Below are 19,200 nucleotides of genomic sequence, written 5' to 3' on the forward strand. Positions count from 1 at the left end.
ACAAACAAACAAACAAACCGCAAAAAAAACCCCTGGAATTAAATAATAATAGAAATCGTCACATCTGAAGATCTGAATCTGGTAAGTGTTTCGCTTTTTTTGCTTGAAAACTAAATTTGTTAATAAATTTGTTGCCAGATTTCGCTGTCAGGTGGCTGATGGATATTTTCAGGTCTAAATGTGTCCTCTGATGTCCCCTATAACCTGATTTCTACCACTGACCTGGTTTCTGCCACATGTGTCAAAGCACAGAGTGATGCAGAGAGCACAGGGTGACTAACTGGACATCAACCAGCAATAAAACCTTCAATAAAACCTGATTTTTGATTCAAAACCTGCAATCTTTATTATCAGGTATTTGCATGTTCTTCTTTATTTGCTGGTATGTTGTGCATTAAAAAAATTAAAAATTGGACTAAGAAAATAAAGTAGTACAATTATGTACTGCTATGATGGTCCTGGTGTTTATAGCCTTTAATTGCCAATTTAATTGTTGTTCGTATAATTATTTTATCCTTAATACTGTGATATATTTGTTGTCTAGTTCCTCTTTTATTTGTTGGTTTTGTCATACTTTAATGTTAGATATTTGTCTATCGGTTAATTTTATTTTGAAGGCTCTTTTTCTTGTCTCATATTGTCTTTATGTCCTGCTTTTATTTCTTTCCCTCCTTTATCGATATCCTGGTTTTTCCTAAATGGTTTGCATTAACCTGCTAGGACCTGGCGTCCACATATGCGGACATCACATTTTGGGTTGTCTAGACCAAAATACAAAGTTTTGCTCTACAAGGGCCTGATATGCACCTACGAGGACATTATACTACCACTGTTCTATCAAAATTTAAAACAAATGTCCTCATATGTGGATGTAATTTTTTTCAGAAACAAAAATCAGGTTTAAAAACAAAAACACAAACAAAAACAAAACAAAAAAACAAAGGTAATTCTTTGTTTTTACATTCATGAGCCCCTAATCAGCCAAAATAGAAAAGAGACATTAAAAACGCACGCCATGAAAGAGTTCGGGTCTTAGGAGGTTAAGAATGGGAAGAAGTGGAGTCACCAGTGAACTGATGGACAGATGAGGCTGATGTTATTCTAATTAACTCTAACTTTAAACTTTTCAAGATTTAAAATGTTCAATTTGAAAGTGACCAAGCTGAATAATTTCATTTTCATTTTTTGATCACTATATTGTCATGCTCTGTAGTACGCCATGGCTGATAGGCCTAAAGTAGCAGAATAAAGCAGATTTATTCACAAAATCCTTGTCTCGTCTTTAAAAAACTCCCAAAAAGAAACAAAACTAAATCTGATTAATAATAATAAATAAAACTGAAGGTACTTTGGAGCAAATTGTGTATTATAAGACATTAATATCATTTTAGTAATAAAATAGTATTTTTGAATGATGTGCATCAGGGTTTTCTATGCTTTGTTCATTTTATTTCTTTCTTTTAACTTTTAAGTTTTTTGCGGACTTAAAATAAACCCCTACACTTCTGTGAAGTACTTTGTTAAGAAATGTACGGTGTAAATAAAGTTTATTTTATTATTGCTATTTGACTGGATAAAAGTGAAGACAGTAAGGGATTATTTTAATCATTATAATCATAAAATAGCATAGGTTTTGATTTTATTCTAACTTGCCACTTGCCGTCACTGTATTAAAATGTTTTGCTGTTAGAGATGCAGCATTGACTGCTGCAGAAGTCTTCACTTTTAGAGTCTCTGCACAAAATATTTGAAATAGAAGATGTAAAAGCAGAAAGAAACTGAAGCATGGAGGCAACGTTTAAAGAAATATTCCTGTATGAAATATAACTGGGTCATAATTGACCCCCAGTTGGTGATTTGAGTTGCTAGAGCAGCTTGGTCACGTGAGGGTTAAAATGGGTCATAAACACTGTATTTAATTTATTATTTTCACAGTGATTTTCTCAGTGGGTCAGAAGAGTTTGATACACAGGCGCATGAATTTGTGACAGTGAGGGGTTAAATCACAAAAACAGCTGTTAAAGCGGATGTTTATACTCCTGCAGAGTACCCTCCATTAACAGTCACCGTCATGTGACTGGTGGATTTTTGGGTTTATTACATTTCCTCCCGCTGTGTCTTCCCCCCACTGCGACTTGTGAGAGGTTCTCCATCTGGCGTGGACACCGTGAAACAAACAGAGCCCCGGTCCCCAAGAATACGTTGGCCTTTCTGACAATAAACAACAGCTGCTACAGGCAGAGTGCTTTTAATTTCATCCGGAGTGAGCAAACTATATGTGACATTTTAGTTTAATGTTCATACTGAGCAGCACACGTCCAGAAACCAAAGTCAGGACAGGAAGAAGAGCCACGACTTTGACTAACACGCAAGTCAAACATCACGTATGAGTGCATACTTATCTACAATAAAGCCTGGCATCTTTCCTGGTGTTCCCAGCTTCTTAGCCGTTGAACACTAACAACGGGTGATTTCTAACCACATGAACAGCCTCCATGGCCACAGTTATATAAAATCAAGCACCTAGCCTTACAGATTGCTTCTACAAACATTTGTGAAAGAATGGTTCGCTCTCAGGAGCTCAGTGAATTCAAGCGTGCTATCGTGCTAGGATGCTACCTGTGCGACAAGTCCAGTCATAAAATGTATTCGCTAGTGAATATTCCACAGTCACATGTTAGTGGTTTTATAACAAAGTCAAAGCGATTGGAAATGACAGCAACTCAGCCACGAGGTGGTAGGCCATGTAAAAGTCGGAGGATCAGTGGATGCTCAGGCACATAGCGCACAGAGGTCGCCGACTTTGTGCAGAGCCGTTATCTACAGACCTCCAAACTTCACGAGGCCTTCAGATTAGCTCAAAAACTGAACGTAGAGAGATTCATGGAATGTGTTTCCATGGACGAGCAGCTGCTTCCAAGCCTTACATCAGCAAGAGCAATCCAAAGCATCAGAAGCAGTGGTGTAAAGCACATCGCAACTGGACTCTAGAGCAGCGGAGACGCGTTCTCTGGAAAGACAAATCGTACTTCTGTCTGGCAGTCTGATGCACGAGTCTGGGTTTGACGGTTGGGTTTCAGGAGTTGGGCCTGGAACCTTAGATCCAATGAATAGAACTCATGCGTCCAACTTAGTGGGAACAATTTGAGGATGGCCGCTTACTCTTCCCACCTGACTGTGCAGCAATGCACAAACCAAGGTCCACAAAGACATGGTTGAGGAAGTTTGGTGTGGAACACCTTGACTGGCCTGCACAGAGTCCTGACCTCAACCCAACAGAACACCTCTAGGACAAATTAGAGGGAAGACTGTGAGCCAGGCCTTCTAGTCCAACATCAGTGTCTGATCTTACAAATATTCTCAAACACACTCCAAAACCTTGCACAAAGCCTTTCCAGAAGAGTTGAAGCCATCATAGTTGCAGTTGGTCGACATCATAGACGTGCAAAGGCAGACAAGGCTTGTATACATTTTTATGTGAATTTTGTTTAGTCTTCTTTTGAGCACCTGTCGGACCCCCAACATAGCTGAGCCAGCGCTTCTCCCTTTCTTGCTCTTACTTTTCTCAGGTGCGACTAACTTGCTGCCGTTTGTTTTATATGAAAGTGACAATCACGTATTCTTAATGGTCTCAGCCCAGTAGTTTGCACCTTCACGAAGGTGCCCCTTGTTTGTGGCACACATTTCAATCCAACATCTGTACCTGTGACAGGAATTATGGTTTGTTTTTTAAGTACAGATGGTGTGGTAAGACATGGAAACCTACAAACATTTGCCACTAGTAGTCATTGGGCCAATGATAAGGGTTAGCTGGAATTCAAATCCTACGAATTTGCTCACTTTTCTCCTTTTTCCTGTCTAAAATGTTTGCCACACTGAGTTTTAGTTTAATGTAATAACCTTGGTGCCACATCTCCTTATAGAATGCACAGTTTTTGGTTGTTATCATGTATTAGTCTTTATAACAGCACAATACTGCTTAGGTAATTTTTATTTCTCATTTGTTTTAGTAAAAAATAATAACCTTGGTCTGTATGACAAAGACTAAACATGACAAGAACCAATGTTTCCCTCTGGGCTTTTGTCTGACAGCTTTTACACTTTATCAGCAGGCCTTTAGGAAAATGGAGCTGTGAACTAGCGTTGTCAACTTGAAAGAAAAATCCCAAACCAGTGTGCGCTGTGTTCCCTCAGCTCAGCAAGTAAAACAAGGTTAGCTCGGAGGCTGACAGGTGATTTAATCTATGCGAGCGTGGAAGCCAAACACACGTTTGGGTTTTGTTTCCTTCATCAGATATCCATCTTCATGTCGGTACCTGACGAGGAATCTTCCCTATATGGAAGAATGTTTGACTTAAGGCGACAAAATAAGAAGATGATGCTGTGCAGAGTCTTCGAGGGCTGGGATCCGTTTGTCATGGTGGCCAAGAAAAAAAAAAAGCTTTGAGAAGTTTTAAGGCCACAGAGAGACTAGTGTGAATTAATCTGAGAGATGATGTTGGGAAACAGCTGTATCTGATGTCAGCTCTCCTGACGAACGACCATGAAAATCAAGATGGCTTCCCACTGAACCGACCGCTCTGTGAGGGCTTAATCTGAAATGAGATCCACACAGATAGCCGTGGAGACATAAAACAGCTTCATGTGTATGGATTCGAGCCCAGTAAACTGTACAACTTTTATTAAATGCCGACTTGAATATTTTTACAAATTCTTTCATGTGTCGCCAAATAGTTTAAAATCCCGTCAGCTGAAGCTGTTCTGAGGCTGTTTGTAAAGCAGCAGACCGGGATGTTTACCAATGTGTCTGCTCTCAGGTGTGCTTTCTCATTCAGTGAGGCTGCTTGGTTTGTGCTGGGTGTTGCTTAATCAATCAGCGAGCAGCCGATCCAATGACTGAGTCGTGCTGGTATTGATTGCAGCCACACGAGATGGGGGAGGGAGGCGTGCTGGGCGGATCAATCTGAGCCGGGTGCAGACGTGTGGGTTTGAAGGTGGGGATGAGACTCCCTCAGAGTCCTGATTGAGGCCAGAGGAGCGTGCAGGATTTAAACAGGACCGCTGTGTTATCGTGGCACGTTGTGTATGTGCTGCACACCGCCATGACAAAGATAAATGTCAAAACATCGCTGCTGATGCTTTATTCCAGCAAAGGCCTTCCTCCAGTCTACTTATAAGTGTTTTATGTTTACACAGAGCACACTTTGGATACTCCAAGCACTCATAGTTTATACAGGATTGTGCAAATGTTTAGGCGCTACAAGTAAAGTAAGATCTTTAAAAGAAAAGACCAATACCAGTCATATAATCAAAGATTTGGTCATTAATTTCACACTAAGTGAAGGGGAAAGGAAAAACAAGCCTCCAACTAAACAGCAACCAGAAGAGCTAGAAAACCTTTTTTTTTAAATCAGTTTGACTCTGTTTGGTGAAATAAGATGAGAATCCAAATACACTGCTCAAAAAAATTAAGGAACACTTTGAAAACATCACGTCGCAATTAAAAAAATAAAAATCACGCTGATATCTACACTGATACGTACTCGATAATGTATTAGGAAGGAAAGGATGCCATATTGTTTGATGGAAATGAAACATGATTAAAAAGTGTTCCTTTAAGTTTCTTTGAGCAGTGCATATGAAGTTGTTGAAAAGCCTTCCACACTAACAGGAGCCAGCTGATGTGTTTTGGGCATGTCGTACCAAGAGGAAACCCGGGGTAAACCCGGGCTAAACTGGAGAGATTATGTCTCTTGGCTGGTTTGGGAATACCTCCGAAGTGCTGGAGGAAGAGGTCTGGGCCTTTCTGCTGGGACTGCTGCCCACACAGCCCAGACCCAGATATGAATCAGAAAATGCACGCATGGCTGGTTTTATGGTGTATTACTGTATTAGAATAAATTTCTATAATGCATGAGATTATCACTGGTATACCAGTGCAGCTGGTAACTCATACCTCAAACTAATCCTTATTTACCTCATACTGTACTTTGATGCAGCTTCTCACTCTTTACCATACTATATTATTCTACGTATTCAAGCTATATCCTCCATCTAAAATGAGCCACTTTAGCTCTCTTTTCCTCTGCCTCTATGTAAACTGTCTGCCGATTGTCCAGCTATTTCTTCCCCATTCGAATTGTGTGCGTAAAGCAGAAAAAGCCTGTCAGTTTAATTCCAGTTGGGCTTTAAAAAATGACCGATGTGCTGTTGATAAACACTGCCTGTGAAAAATCCTCCACTAATCCACGATGAGCCGGCCAGGCAGGCGAGAGAAGTACGACTCCAAAAATCTACCCAGCACATGCACGGCACTGTCCACTGTTTAGTAATCATCTTAAATTGGACAGTCATGAAGATGGGATGAGCTGAACGTGCTCACTGGGCTGTGGATATTTGTCATGCCAGTGGATGATGGGAATTACACAGTACAGGCCTACGTGCAGGTATTATTTACTACAGTGATGAGCTCATCCTGATCATCCATTCACAGCCTGGTTTATTCCTGCAGAACAAATCAAAGGGACTGGCTAAATTATATTCTAGTGCAGCGGTCCCCAACCCCCGGGCCTCAGACCGTTACTGGTCCGTGAGTCGTTTGGTACCGGGCCGCGAGAGTTTAGGCTCAGGTGTGAAATGTATAGTTTTCAGCATTATTTTGTTATCGTTTTTATCGTTAACTCGGTTTTCCTGGGTCTTTTCACGTGTGTTATGAATAAATTTTCTTTTTTTTGGTACCGGTACTAGTTTTATTTTGATGTATTTATCCGCGACACCTTAAAGGCCGGTCCGTGAAAATATTGACGGGCATAAACCGGTCCGTGGCGCAAATAAGGTTGGGGATCGCTGTTCTAGTGGACAGTCAATTACAGACAGTTGTGGCTGTGGAGTGTCCTGAGCTGCTGTGATCAGACTGTCCAAAATCATTGTTGTCAGTCTCATTTCTGCGGCTCATGCAGGCGTGTGTGGTTTGTTTGGATGTGGCGAATCTTTTAAACTAAAGTTTTTACTTACAAATATTTATCAAGTTTAATTTACAAGACAGCCCATTTCTCCTTTTAAAGTCAACAGGCAGCTGTTTGGGATCACCCCACCAACACAGAGGGAATTTAGAGTTATTTGGAAACTATTTACATTTTAGTGAGTCATAGGATTTGGCCACGCACAGTAAGGAATTAAGTAGGAAGGAGCATCAACTTTTTGGCAATTAAGGAGATTGATCCCTTATGTTTGGAACAGACGTACACTCACTGGTCACTTCATTAGGTATATCTCTTCATTGCTCATGCAAATATCTAATCAGCCAATAACATGGCGACCTGCTCAAGTTTAAACTGAACATCAGAAAGGTTATTGGTGATTGGCTGATTTACTGGGACTTTCTGTGCAGGGAAAGGCAACATGAACTCATAAACACTTGAGTAACTGCATCTCTGAATGCACAACATGTCAAAACTTGCAGATGGGTTACAGCAGCAGAAGACCACACGAGTGCCACTGCTGTCAGTGAAGAACAGAAAGCTGATGCTGCAGTTCACACAGGCTCACTAGAACTGGAGGAGACAGAACACTGGGGATATTTTATTGACACACGTTCTGCCCTTCAGTATCAGTTGACCATTGTTTAAAAACCACAGCCTACTCGAGTACTACTGCTGAACACGTCCAACCTTTTAACCACAGTGTTCCCATCTTCGATGGCTGCTTCCAGCAGGATAGCATGCCATGTGATAAAGCTCAGATCATCTCACATTGGTTTCTTAACATCATAATTAGTTGTCTGTACTCAAATGGACTCCACAGTCACAAGAGCTCAATCCAATAGAGCACCTCTGGGATGTAGGGGAACAGGAGATTCACATCATGGATGTGCAGCTGACAAATCTGTACGATGCTATCGTGTCCATGTGGACCAAAATCTGAGAAATGTTACCAGCACCTTGTTGAATCTAAGGCTACGTTCACACTGCAGGTCTTGATGCTCAATTCCGATTTTTTGATCAAATCCGATTTTTTTTGTCTGCTTGTTCACACTACAAATAAAATGTGACAGCAAACGCGCTCTAGTGTGAACGCTCAAAGCGGCCCGCGTGCGCAAAAGAAGACGTCACACACAGCGCGCTCTGTTTAGACCCAGACCAAACAATATTGTTTGACTAATGGCCGTTAATATAAAGACTTCGGACTTTACGTTTCCCAATTTTTGCTTTAAGTCATTTTGTTATTTACATAATAATGTAAATAACCTAATAATGATCCTTATTGCTGTTGTAGAGGAGCGGTGCTTCAAAGGATAGCTGCAGATTTCTGTCAGAATCTGCAGATTATACAGTACAAATAAAATGTTCATGTTTCTCCAACATTGTCTTCCCAACAGTTTCACTGATATCTACACTGGATGGCCAGGAAGCGTTCGTGATGTCTTCTCCGGCGCTGATAATTGGCGTCTGTCTCGTGTCAGTGACGTAAAAGACTGATTTAATGCGACATGACCGTTCAAACAGCAGTCGCTTTCTAAAACATCGGATATGTATCGGATTCAGTACCACATACGAAAGTGACCCAGATCGGATTTGAAAATATCGGATTTGTGCCGTTCACACTGTCATACCATGATCAGATATGGGTCGCATAGGGTCAAAAAAAAAAATCGGATTTGATGCGCTTTCGCCTGCAGTGTGAACGTAGCCTTAATTAAGGCAATTCTGAAGACAACACGTTACTATCACATGCTTCTTTTCCACTAGCAGTGTTTGAGTTTTGGATGTTTTCCATTACAATTTAGTGCCTGTCACTACCCGATCCGTACCGGAAACCCGATCGGTACCCCGCATGCGCAAATCTTACGTCACTTCCTCTCTTTGCGACATTCAATATATTTGAATGATGCGGTTAGCGCCCAGTTAGCTCCTAGCATTTCTCAACAGCTCTGCCTCCTTTTCGACTGCCCGGGACATTTAAACAATGGATAATCCGTATACAAAGAAATTCATGCTTTTCTCCTCAACAGAGAGCGTCCCCCGATTGAGCAACAGCGCCGTAAAATAAGAAGAATGGCGCCTAATTACAGAGTTAATAATGCAGACTTTGTAATATCTCACGTGTAGATTCATCAGCCAGATGAAGTGTTTACTGACAATTGACAGTGATAGCGCACATCATCATCACTATTCCAACAATCCTCTCCTCACAGACAAGCATAAACACACTCGACTATCGCTAAATCAGATTTAACACACGTTTGTAATGACGATAAATCAGTTTATAATAGGGTTTATTCGCTCGGTCAGCAGGTGGCGGTATCCTCGTACACTGGGGAGTAAACTGCCATTAAACGAACAGAAGAAGAAGAAAACATCTGCACATGCGCGGTACGGATCGGGTAGACCCAATTTGTACGGTCAGACTTTACACATGCGCAGTAAGGATCGGAGAGTCCTGATCCGTAACTTTCTTTTTATTTTTCGTTTTTGTCTACATTGTACTGAAATGCTTCATTATTGCAAACATTTTAAGATATACTTGTTATTCTTAACATCTTAACAGATACTCTGACCCATAACTATCGTAAAACGCTACGACCGGAAGTAGAAACCTTTCGCGCATGCGGGGTACCGATCGGGTTTCCGGTACGGATCGGGTAGTGACAGTGCCACCTCGATGTGGGTGGCCCAAAAGTCCTGTGATGTAATTTTTATGCGACACAAACAACACGACAAGGGTTGACATTGAGGTGATTGGAAAAGATGCTAAAGGTGTACCCAGTAAAGTGGCCAGTGATCATACATGATAGGTTTAGGTGTATATTTGTGATGGACTGAGGTGAGACAGACCTGTACGTCTCCTGCAGACATGTCTGCTCTGTTTTCTTAATCCTTAACTTAAAAAAAAAATCTCTGCAAATCTCCAGAAAGGGATCGAGACAACGCCTGTTTTGCAGTGGCATGGACTGCATATTCTAGTCTATGACAGTCAGGTTAGGATAAACAAGAGGGTCGGGAGAAAAGTCTGGAAAGATAAAAACATTTTCTGTCTTTCCTTAATCGCTTTCTGAAGCCTCACATTAATCTTCACATTGATCTATGTTGAGCTAAATTCTGTCTTTTCTCATCTAGGATATTGTGCTTCTTCCCTCCTTTCTGCCTGCAGCTAAATGGATTTGAGCCCTGTCTTCAGAATTCAATGGTGCAAGGACACTTGGTAGCTATTGCAGAAAAAGGGCAATTAACAGAGAGGCAGCAGTTTGAATGCAGTGCTGACTAAACACGTGTACGTGGGGGCATCGCTGCTGAGGCTGCTTTGGTGAAGTGGGTAGAGCTCACTGTATGTACAGCATGCCTCGTGGCTTTCGAGATCAGACTGTACAGAAGAGGGTGGGCTGTCAGCTAGACTAAAGGCTTTTGAGAGGCAGCCGCAAGAGTGCTGCCAACGTGATGAAAGACTGTTTGATTCTCTGCAAGAACAAGAGAAACCAGCTCAGTTTTCACAGCTTTTGCGCGTCTGTGTGTTTTTACCTCTGAATGCTCCTCTGCACGTGCCACCTCTTCCTGCAGGAGGTTCTGCGCCGTCTGCAGGCTGTGCTTCTGCACATGAGCCTCTGCAACGACAAAGAGAAACAACATGGATGCATGAAGATTACTTTAAAGGGAGCTGGAAAAGAAGAAAAAAAAAGATCCAGAAACCAAGAAACCACAGTAGAGAAAATTATTTTCCAAATCACAAAGAGCCTTTAGGGTATGTGCTGACGAGGAGACGCTGGTGATGGGGTGGGCGTTTTCTGGCTAGTAAAAAGGGGAAACAGGGGCTGTAAATATTCTACTTTGAGCTATTTTGGGAAACCGGTTGCAGTTTGGTTTGACCACGAGGTCAGGCTGATCCGGGGGCTCATTCTTGCCAGTCTCTCATTTTCTCATTTGCATTTACTATTGACAAGTACATAAATGATTTAAGTCTCTGTCAATATGATAAAAACAAATGCAGGAAACTCTTAAATAAAAAGACGAAGACAGCAGCTCACAGAATCGTAAGAACTGCATCACAAATAAATGCAAATGCCACCAAAGGATTTAAACCGGCTCACATCAGCATCGCATCTAAGCGAGTAAGCGGCGACGTGATGGCTGACAAGATTATGTTTCGACATTTTAACGTGTCAGCAAACTGTCAGAGGCTGATGAATGCTCAACACTCCTTTAATGTTAAAAATCTAATAATAACGCTCTAATTTAATGGTTTGACATCTGGAAAAATCTCAACAATGACGAAGTCAGATGATCGGACAGGTTGTAGGCCTAAATCACTAATATGGACTTCAAGGTGAAGGCGAGTGTCTAATGAACCACAGTGGTGCCACGCTCACGTCGTGCACCCGTTTGAAAGGCAGAGATGGGAAAAGATTACCATGTTTACAACCTTAAAAATGAAAGGAGACAGTGCTGTGATGACACAGCAGCACTGCGCAACAGTCATGCGAGTGAAACTATCACGAACACCAGACTGGTGGGTGGAAGGATGACGTCTGCTTCCTTTTTTCGGACAGAGAGCAAAGAGAGACAAGTTGCTCCTCAAGGGAAAGATTCATTATGCTCGCTGTTCTTCTGTACGGGTTAGGGTCACCTCTGCTGGCACTAGCCATCGGTTTGGTATTGTTCTGGGGGTTTGTCGACCACTTGGATTTTTGTAACCTGGCACATACTGCCACGGTTCTGGGTCGGTTCGACCCAGCATTCTGTGTTTATTATATTTTTGGTTTATTCTTGAATGATCGTTTTGTTACCTTTGTGATTTGTTGGTTATTATTTGAATTCCATGTTTCTGTTTATTCACGTTTAAGGATTTGTTCTTCGGTTGTGTCTCACGTTTAGTTTAGTTAAGGTTCCATGTGTTATATTCTGTCTGTCTCTCAGTGTCGAGTCTGCGTCTTTGTGTAGTGATTTCTTGTTTCCTGTTTTATTGTGAAGGTCTGCGTCTCATGTGAGTGTGTTCAGTTTACCTCCCTTGTCTTGTCTCGTTAATTACTCCCAGCTGTGTCCCCCACCTGTGTGTAATCTACCTGTGTTTCTCTGAGTGTATTTAAGTCGTGTCTTCTGTCATTATAGTCGCTGGTTCGTCTGTGTGTTCTCCGTCGTTCATCCGCCTTCATGTTCATGTCCTGGTTTGTGTTCACTAGTTTAGTTGTTCTCAGTTTAGATAGCCTTCTGTTCCATTTGCCCATTTTTACTTTCTGTTTAATAAACCACCCTCACACCTTTACAAGTGCCTGCGTTCGGATCCTCCTTTATTTCTTCCACGCGGCTCATCTCACTCGCCGTGACACATTGTGCTGCTGCCGCTGAATATACAAAAGGTATGGTTGGTTCAGTTTTTGCTGCCATTTTAAATCATCTATCAGCACAGAAGCTCTGATATTTAGATTTAAAGATTATACAGCGGGAAACGTTGCAACAGTTTGAAAACTCCATAATTCATAATCCAGTGCTGGTATAAATGGTACACAGCTGTGGTGACGTCGCCGTTGACTTCCAAAGACCAGCATGGTGGTTATACTGGAGCCAGTAGTCTGCATATATTCAAGACCAAATGTACAACTGTTACATTTGGTTGGCATTACCAGTTTTTTTTTTTTTGTGCACATAAAAAACGAATAACAAAGTTATAAAGTTTAACAAAGTGATTAAAAACCAGCGGTGCTTTTTCTGCATTTCCATTTTGGTGTTTTCACCTCACATCAAGTCAGAGGCGGCTCTGAGAGGCTCTCAGAGGCGGCTACCCAACTAATGGGCAAACATCTTGTGACCAACAAGCTACTTGCCAACCAGCACGCCCCCAGGATTCTTCCTTTCTGATTAAAGACTAAGAAACTCATGAAGAAAGCTTTTCCCACTGACAGCAGTCTTTTTCCATCCAGATGACTGGTTCCTTGGTGGCCATTGAAAAATAAATAAAATAAAAATGCAGCTTTACAGCGCTGTTTATGACTTGAACAAATGCCATGCTTGTCCACATTACAAACAGGAAACCAGAGAATCAGTACATCATCACAATCACCTTAAACGTTTCTCAGTTTGGAGTTCATAAAGCAGCATCTATTGCTTTGCTGAACTCCCCCCAAAGACTCCTTCACTCATTTCTTCTCTCTGTCCCAAAGGTTGACACTAAATCTGAAAAAACGGCTGCAGAATGAAATAAAACTGAAGGAACTGATCTCAATGAATTTTAGGTGATTTTAAGTGACTTGGATGTAGTTACTCCAGGCTTTTAATGTTTTGCATGAATATTATCACTGTTGTTTCTGGAATAAAAGTCGTGATTAAAAATGAATAACTTAGTAAGCAACACTGAAGGTCATAAATTTGATAGTTGCTGTATTTCATTTTTACTGCCTGTACTTAAGTGGTGTATAGATTTGAATGTGGACATACATCCTACTAATTTATAATATTTATGACTGTACTACTGTCTTTGTTGACCAGGACACTCTTGTAAAACATTCAAGTCTTTTTTCTTGGTTAACAAGAAAACCTACTCATAAATCTCTCAGTGCCCCCGTTTCTCTTTTAATGTCTCTTGTGTTATTGAAGGGCTACACAGTTGTGTGGTTTGTTTGCCTTGAGCTTCCAAAAACTACAACATATTCTGCACAGTGTTGTCCATAAAAATCTTCTTATTTCCTCCAGTTTCCAACTTTTGGCTGGCAAAGCTCACATTTTCCTTCTGTGATGGACACTTATGAGCTAAAGTTACTCAGAGGTTAAAAGGAAATGTGCATGCAGACGCTTTAAAACCAGCTACTGGTTACTGATTGTAGTTTGTGCCAAATGATTCCCCCTGCCTCTGAACAGCAGGGGTTGTGACACAGACGGAGGTAATTCAGGAATTTGGGAGTGTAGCTGCCAAAATCTGCATAAAACGACACTCCTCGCAGTCAAAACTGAACACACAGAACTGATACACTTATTTTTAGATTTGGCGCGACTCTCACTTGCCAGAGGATGTCATTATCTTTGAAGCAGATTGTGAATAAAACTCCTTAAATCTCCTGGAAATCAAAGAAAAAAACGAGAGGCTCATAACTGTAGCACTTGCCTCAGAATAATCATTTCTCTTTGGCATCAAAGCCATTTGCATGTCTATGAGCCTAGTGTAAACAAGGACTGCAAACAGCTAATCTGCCGCACTTCTAACGGTGCCAATTTGCCCAAATGAAAACAAAATGAGGTTCAGATCGCATCCCACAGACAAACTCCTCGTTTTATTTGAAGATGCCTTTAGTAATAAACACAAAAATGTCTAAAAACTCTCAAATTAGAGGTTTCCATTTGAGTTTTGATTTAATATAATTTGATTATGTAATTAAAAAAGAGAAAGTATCCCTAATGGTACACCCAACTGCCGGCCATCATCACAAACTGGTACAGCCTGCAAACATAAATATGCATGTAGTGCCGCTCTCGCAGCATGTGTTCACCTCCTGGGGATCACAGTCGGTCGTCACTGCGAACAAACTGACCCAGCTGACTGCAAAGTGTCTTGTCCCTCCGAGAGACGATATGACAGCCACGCTAATCCCCCCCCCACACAAGTCAGACCGGGTTCAGTCGAAACCAAGGGGCAAATAAAGGTCACAGTAATAACTCTGAGCCCCTCGGGAAAATCCTACCCCCCATCTAGTTGTATTGGGGGGGGAGGGAGTAGTAGACAATGCGTTCAAGGCAGTCGCTTCCCCTTCGCTTGCTCTTACTGAATGTCAGCACCCAAGCAGTGAAGTCAGTCACGCATCTTTAAATGCGATAATCATCGTTACTGGGATTCTGATATGAAAAGCTTCATCAGAGCTAAGCTGGCACTATTAGCTGATTCCAGGTCTAAAACACTCCTTGAGTTCCCAAAAGCAAACACATGGTGAGGCACTTCTGATGGTTAGAAATAGTCCAAATGGGCACAGAGAGATGCCATCATATGGCAGGAAGACGACGCCGGAAACTTCAGGCCAAGAGGACGTCTGAGCCAATCGACAATGAGGTTAGTCAGTAACTGTTTTTCGGCATGTTTTTGGATTATTCACAGTGAAAAGGTCCAGATTCTAAACCTAGTTGGCCCGAGAGCAACTATTTTCTTTTTAGGCTGAAGATGTCCTACTGAAGTATGAAGTACGCTTGAGTCTTAAACTGTTTGAACATCACCGGAGATACTTGGACCTGAAAACGGGGTCTTTACTCCATCGCTTAACAGACGGATACTACCGTCACCTCCCCATTAATAATCTATCACGCCACGCTACGTTCTAGCGCTCGCAAACATCCGCTCAGGTGTAGTGAAAAGCAGGCATGGCCCTGCAGCTGACCCCACGCTGCAGATGCTGGGAGATGGGGGTGCAATGAGAGGTGACAGCCAAGCAAACAAATGCTCTTAGAGCAGCTGTATACATTCAGGAGCTGATGGGGGGGTGGGAGTGGACCTGGAGGCTGCTGTCAGCTGTACTAATGAGTGAATGCTATCGACGATGGGAGTCGCACGTCCTGCCTGGGAGCTGATCTGAGACAATGAGGCGCCGAAGCAGTCGCACTGTGACTCTTTTTCCCAAGCCTCCCTTTTTTTTGCCCTCCTGTGGACGCTTCACACTAAAAGCAAACAGAATCCGTCTATCTACTATTCATCTTGTGTGATGCCGCAAACAATTTTCAGTAAAATTAAGTCCCTCCGAAATCGACATCATGCCATCTGTTAGTAGATGTCTCCAAATTTCTTCCAGCTAAAATGGCGATAAGGCAGAGATACGAATCATACCTCTGTCAGTGCACAGCTCAATTATGAAACGCCACTTTGCAGGAATTTCAGTGTCATCTGTGGATGCTGCTTCATCTGAGATAAATCAAACTGCTGAAAGGGACGTTTAGGAGTGCAGGCTGAAAGTGAAAATCATTTTACTCCTACTCCCACTCACAAACCTGAAAGCAATTTAACATGTAAGAGCCCTAGAGGTCAGGCTGGTTAATAGAGGGAAGCGCAGAGGTGAACATCTTCTTCCCAAAGCTAAAAAGAAAAAAAGAAAGGAGCAGTATGTTTAACTCAAAAATGATGTCGTTTTAGCTTCTACTCTTCACTCATAACACCGCGTGATGAGCATTTAGAGCAAGACTGTCCTTAACCGCGCTGTCAGGACAATCTATGGGAAAATCCAAGCTGATGGGCTTTTAAGACCCAGCGTGAAGCAAATGCAGATTGCAAATTTGTATCCATTTGCATCGCCTGGCATGGGTTCACCTCAGTACAGATGCTGTATGTAACCATGTGAATACAGCAGTGTGTATTTGCTGTGACTGCTCTGCTATAGTAACTCTTAATCCTCTGTCTACTTCTACTTCTCTCATTTCCAGCTCCATATTTTAATTCTTGGATTCTAGTAGATCATGATTCAGAGTTCAAAATAATCCTTGTCTGTCTTATTCCTGGACTTCAGTTCATCCTGTCTGAAACAAGCCGTCTTGTTTGTTTTGGCACAAGAAGCCTGAGGCGCGAGGGGCTGATCCACAGGAAGGAAGCGGAGGTGGAAATACTTAAACGCAGGTGAGTTATGAGGGCGAGGCAGACAATCAAAGGAGGGAGCAGATAAAAGCAGGAAGTAAAAGACTCAAAAGACTTTAAAAATGATCTCCTTGAAGTTATTCGCGGTCCCTTTGATCAATTTAAAAACCCAACCCTCATTTTTAATCACTCTGTGTTTTGATTTCTTTACTTCAACACTGCGACTGTGCTCTACTGAAACTGTTTCTGGAAACGTGAAGCTGCCTTTACCCTTTATACTTCAGCCAATATTTGCAAATTGAATTTCATTTCATTTTTTAATATGTCTGAAGGTGTAATAAGCACTAAATTTTTAAAAAAATTATTTTAACGTTCAGGCTTTGAAAAGGTTCACTTCTTTTATTTTTTTCCTGCATGCTCAGTGGTAGTTCACACTTTGTGCAGCACACTGTGCTCCATCTGGAATTTAATGTTACGTAAATCAAGTTTTGCTTCCTAATTAGACTAAACACAGCAGAAAGTGAGATAAACCTTTAAACTAAACATTTCTTTCTTAGCAGAGTCTCTAGTTGAACCGTAAACACAGTTCAGCAGGTCACCAAAACATTTTAAATCCTCCTCTGGGAACAGGCGAGTGAACAGAGGGCTGGGCTCACAGATGGACGGACCGGCATGACCTCGCTTTGGCGTTTTGCTGTTAAAGGGTCAGTTCACAAAGATTACACTTCCCCTCTTCTTCAAAGGAAGAAATACACATTCAAGGCAATTTTGGTTTCATTTATTAAGGAGATAGAATTTAAAATTTTTCCTTGGAGTCATTTTCTGTGGTGTCAGGATTAAACTTCCTTCACTTCCACTGTATCGGGGAGGCGACTGAAATCTCAGACAGTCTACTTATAGACAAAAAGGAATAAGCACACTTTTCACTAAGGATAAAACTACTTGGTGATTAAAGTTGAAGAAAATTCATTTTCGCCAATGCTGAGTTGTGATTAAGATTTTAAGATTTCAGATTTCATTTATAACATTAGCCTTTAATTTTCCACGTCTCCTTGTGCATTGCGATATTCTGCAGTGAACCGAGGCTAACAGAGCTAAAGTTGGCAGCTTTATGGCTGCAGAGGCCTTGAGGCAGACACTTCATGGCCCAAGTGAACGAAAGCAACAAAGCTGATGTTGGAATTTGTCTCGTTAACGCCATTATGCATAAAAATGATTGAAAACTACGATTATTACATCAAATAATTTCTGAATATGTGCGGGCAAGATAAATACAAACAAGAGCCTTTAAAATAAGGACTGTTGCTTGAGGGTTAATCGCAAACTGAGGATGCAATCAGTCATTAATTAAAATGCCTAAAAATATCTGATTCCAGTTCTAATTTGTTAATAATTTGTTCTTTTTCCGTTAAGCAAGTTAGACGGTTGGAATTTTAAACTGCCGGCCAGACAAGGGGAGGAAAAAAAAAAAAAAAAGCATTTTTATAGTGAGCTTTGAATCTGGAAAAAATGTTAACGGGCAATTTTAACTGATGTGATTTGGATTTAGTTTGAAAGCTGAACAAGACTGTGTAATAGAGCCATGTCTGCTGCTTGTGGCAAAATGGTCCATTTCAAAATTACTAAATCTAAACAAACATGATATTTAAAATATGTTGTGCAGAAACAAAAAAAGAAAATTGAAAATATCAATGAAATAAAAACATAAAAAAGTTTATCCTCTTATCAATGGGCCAAATCCTGTAAAATAAACTATGGGAAGTTGTAGGAGAGGTGGTTTGATGAATTAATGGTCAAAGATATAAATGACTCCTGGTCGCATGAAGGTTAACATTTAACTGAATCTTCTGTTCTCAGCATCATATTTCATCTCCACACAGTGTCACGGCTCCGTCTGCACACGCAGCACTGAACACGTTTTAAAAAAAATCACCGTTTTATTTATTTATATTCGGTCTGGACTGGTCTGCAGTTCAACAGCCAAAACAAATTACCCAGATCGACTCGACTCGTCAGGCACCGATGCCCCTTAAAGCTCCGACTACACGGACGCCCACGGAGTCGGGGCAGGTTCGCAGTCAGCATTAAAATCCTCTACACTGATCTGAGATGATGTGCAGTCAAAACCAGCATCGTGTTGTTATCGGCCTGGTGCTGCGGGAACACTGATCGGTGTGACAGTTACCGTGAAGGCAAAGAAACAAGCTCTCAGCAAACAGCTGATGTCAACATGTTAACAGACCCCGCTGAGGCACCGCCGAGCACTGAGGTACATTAAACAGAGTTAAATCTTTCCCGTAAAGTGGAGGAAGAAGCTGAAATCAGTAGGATTAGAGGATTAGTAAGCTAACTTCAAGTTCGACCTTCAGTATAATGAAGGTGGTTAATTTTTCACTGTGTTATCTTATACTGCAGACCTAACCTGCTAGGAGGACACTTTTAACGAACGCCCGAGGCGAATCAGGAGAGAAGAAGGATAACTGCTGCCCAGGCGAAAACCAGTGATGATCCTTTATGTGTCAGGAGTATGAGAACAGCTGAGATACTGTGTCTCTGTGTCTTTCAAACCCCAACACAAGCTACCACCCCTGGGATCGGGTCCCTCGGTGCAAACAGAGCAATACAGTGTACGCTGTTGAGTGCAAGTAGGACTTCTGTGAATTATAACAACCTCTG

At 41.6% G+C, this 19,200-nt stretch overlaps 1 protein-coding gene across 2 annotated transcripts in view; it reads right to left on the reverse strand.

Moving 5' to 3' along the window:
* vps37d (VPS37D subunit of ESCRT-I) overlaps positions 1-19,200 on the reverse strand; it is a 50,935-nt gene that overhangs the window by 12,707 nt on the left and 19,028 nt on the right. For both annotated transcript variants that reach the window (XM_085289779.1, XM_085289780.1), the window contains one exon: positions 10,515-10,597. In XM_085289779.1, coding sequence (XP_085145905.1) covers positions 10,515-10,597 — 83 coding nt within the window. The remainder of the gene's footprint in view (positions 1-10,514; positions 10,598-19,200) is intronic.

The sequence above is a fragment of the Mchenga conophoros genome, linkage group LG10 (genome assembly GCF_057382185.1).
Source record: "Mchenga conophoros isolate Kocher_MC1m ecotype Shallow Benthic linkage group LG10, M_conophoros_male_GT1.1, whole genome shotgun sequence".
Taxonomy (NCBI): domain Eukaryota; kingdom Metazoa; phylum Chordata; class Actinopteri; order Cichliformes; family Cichlidae; genus Mchenga; species Mchenga conophoros.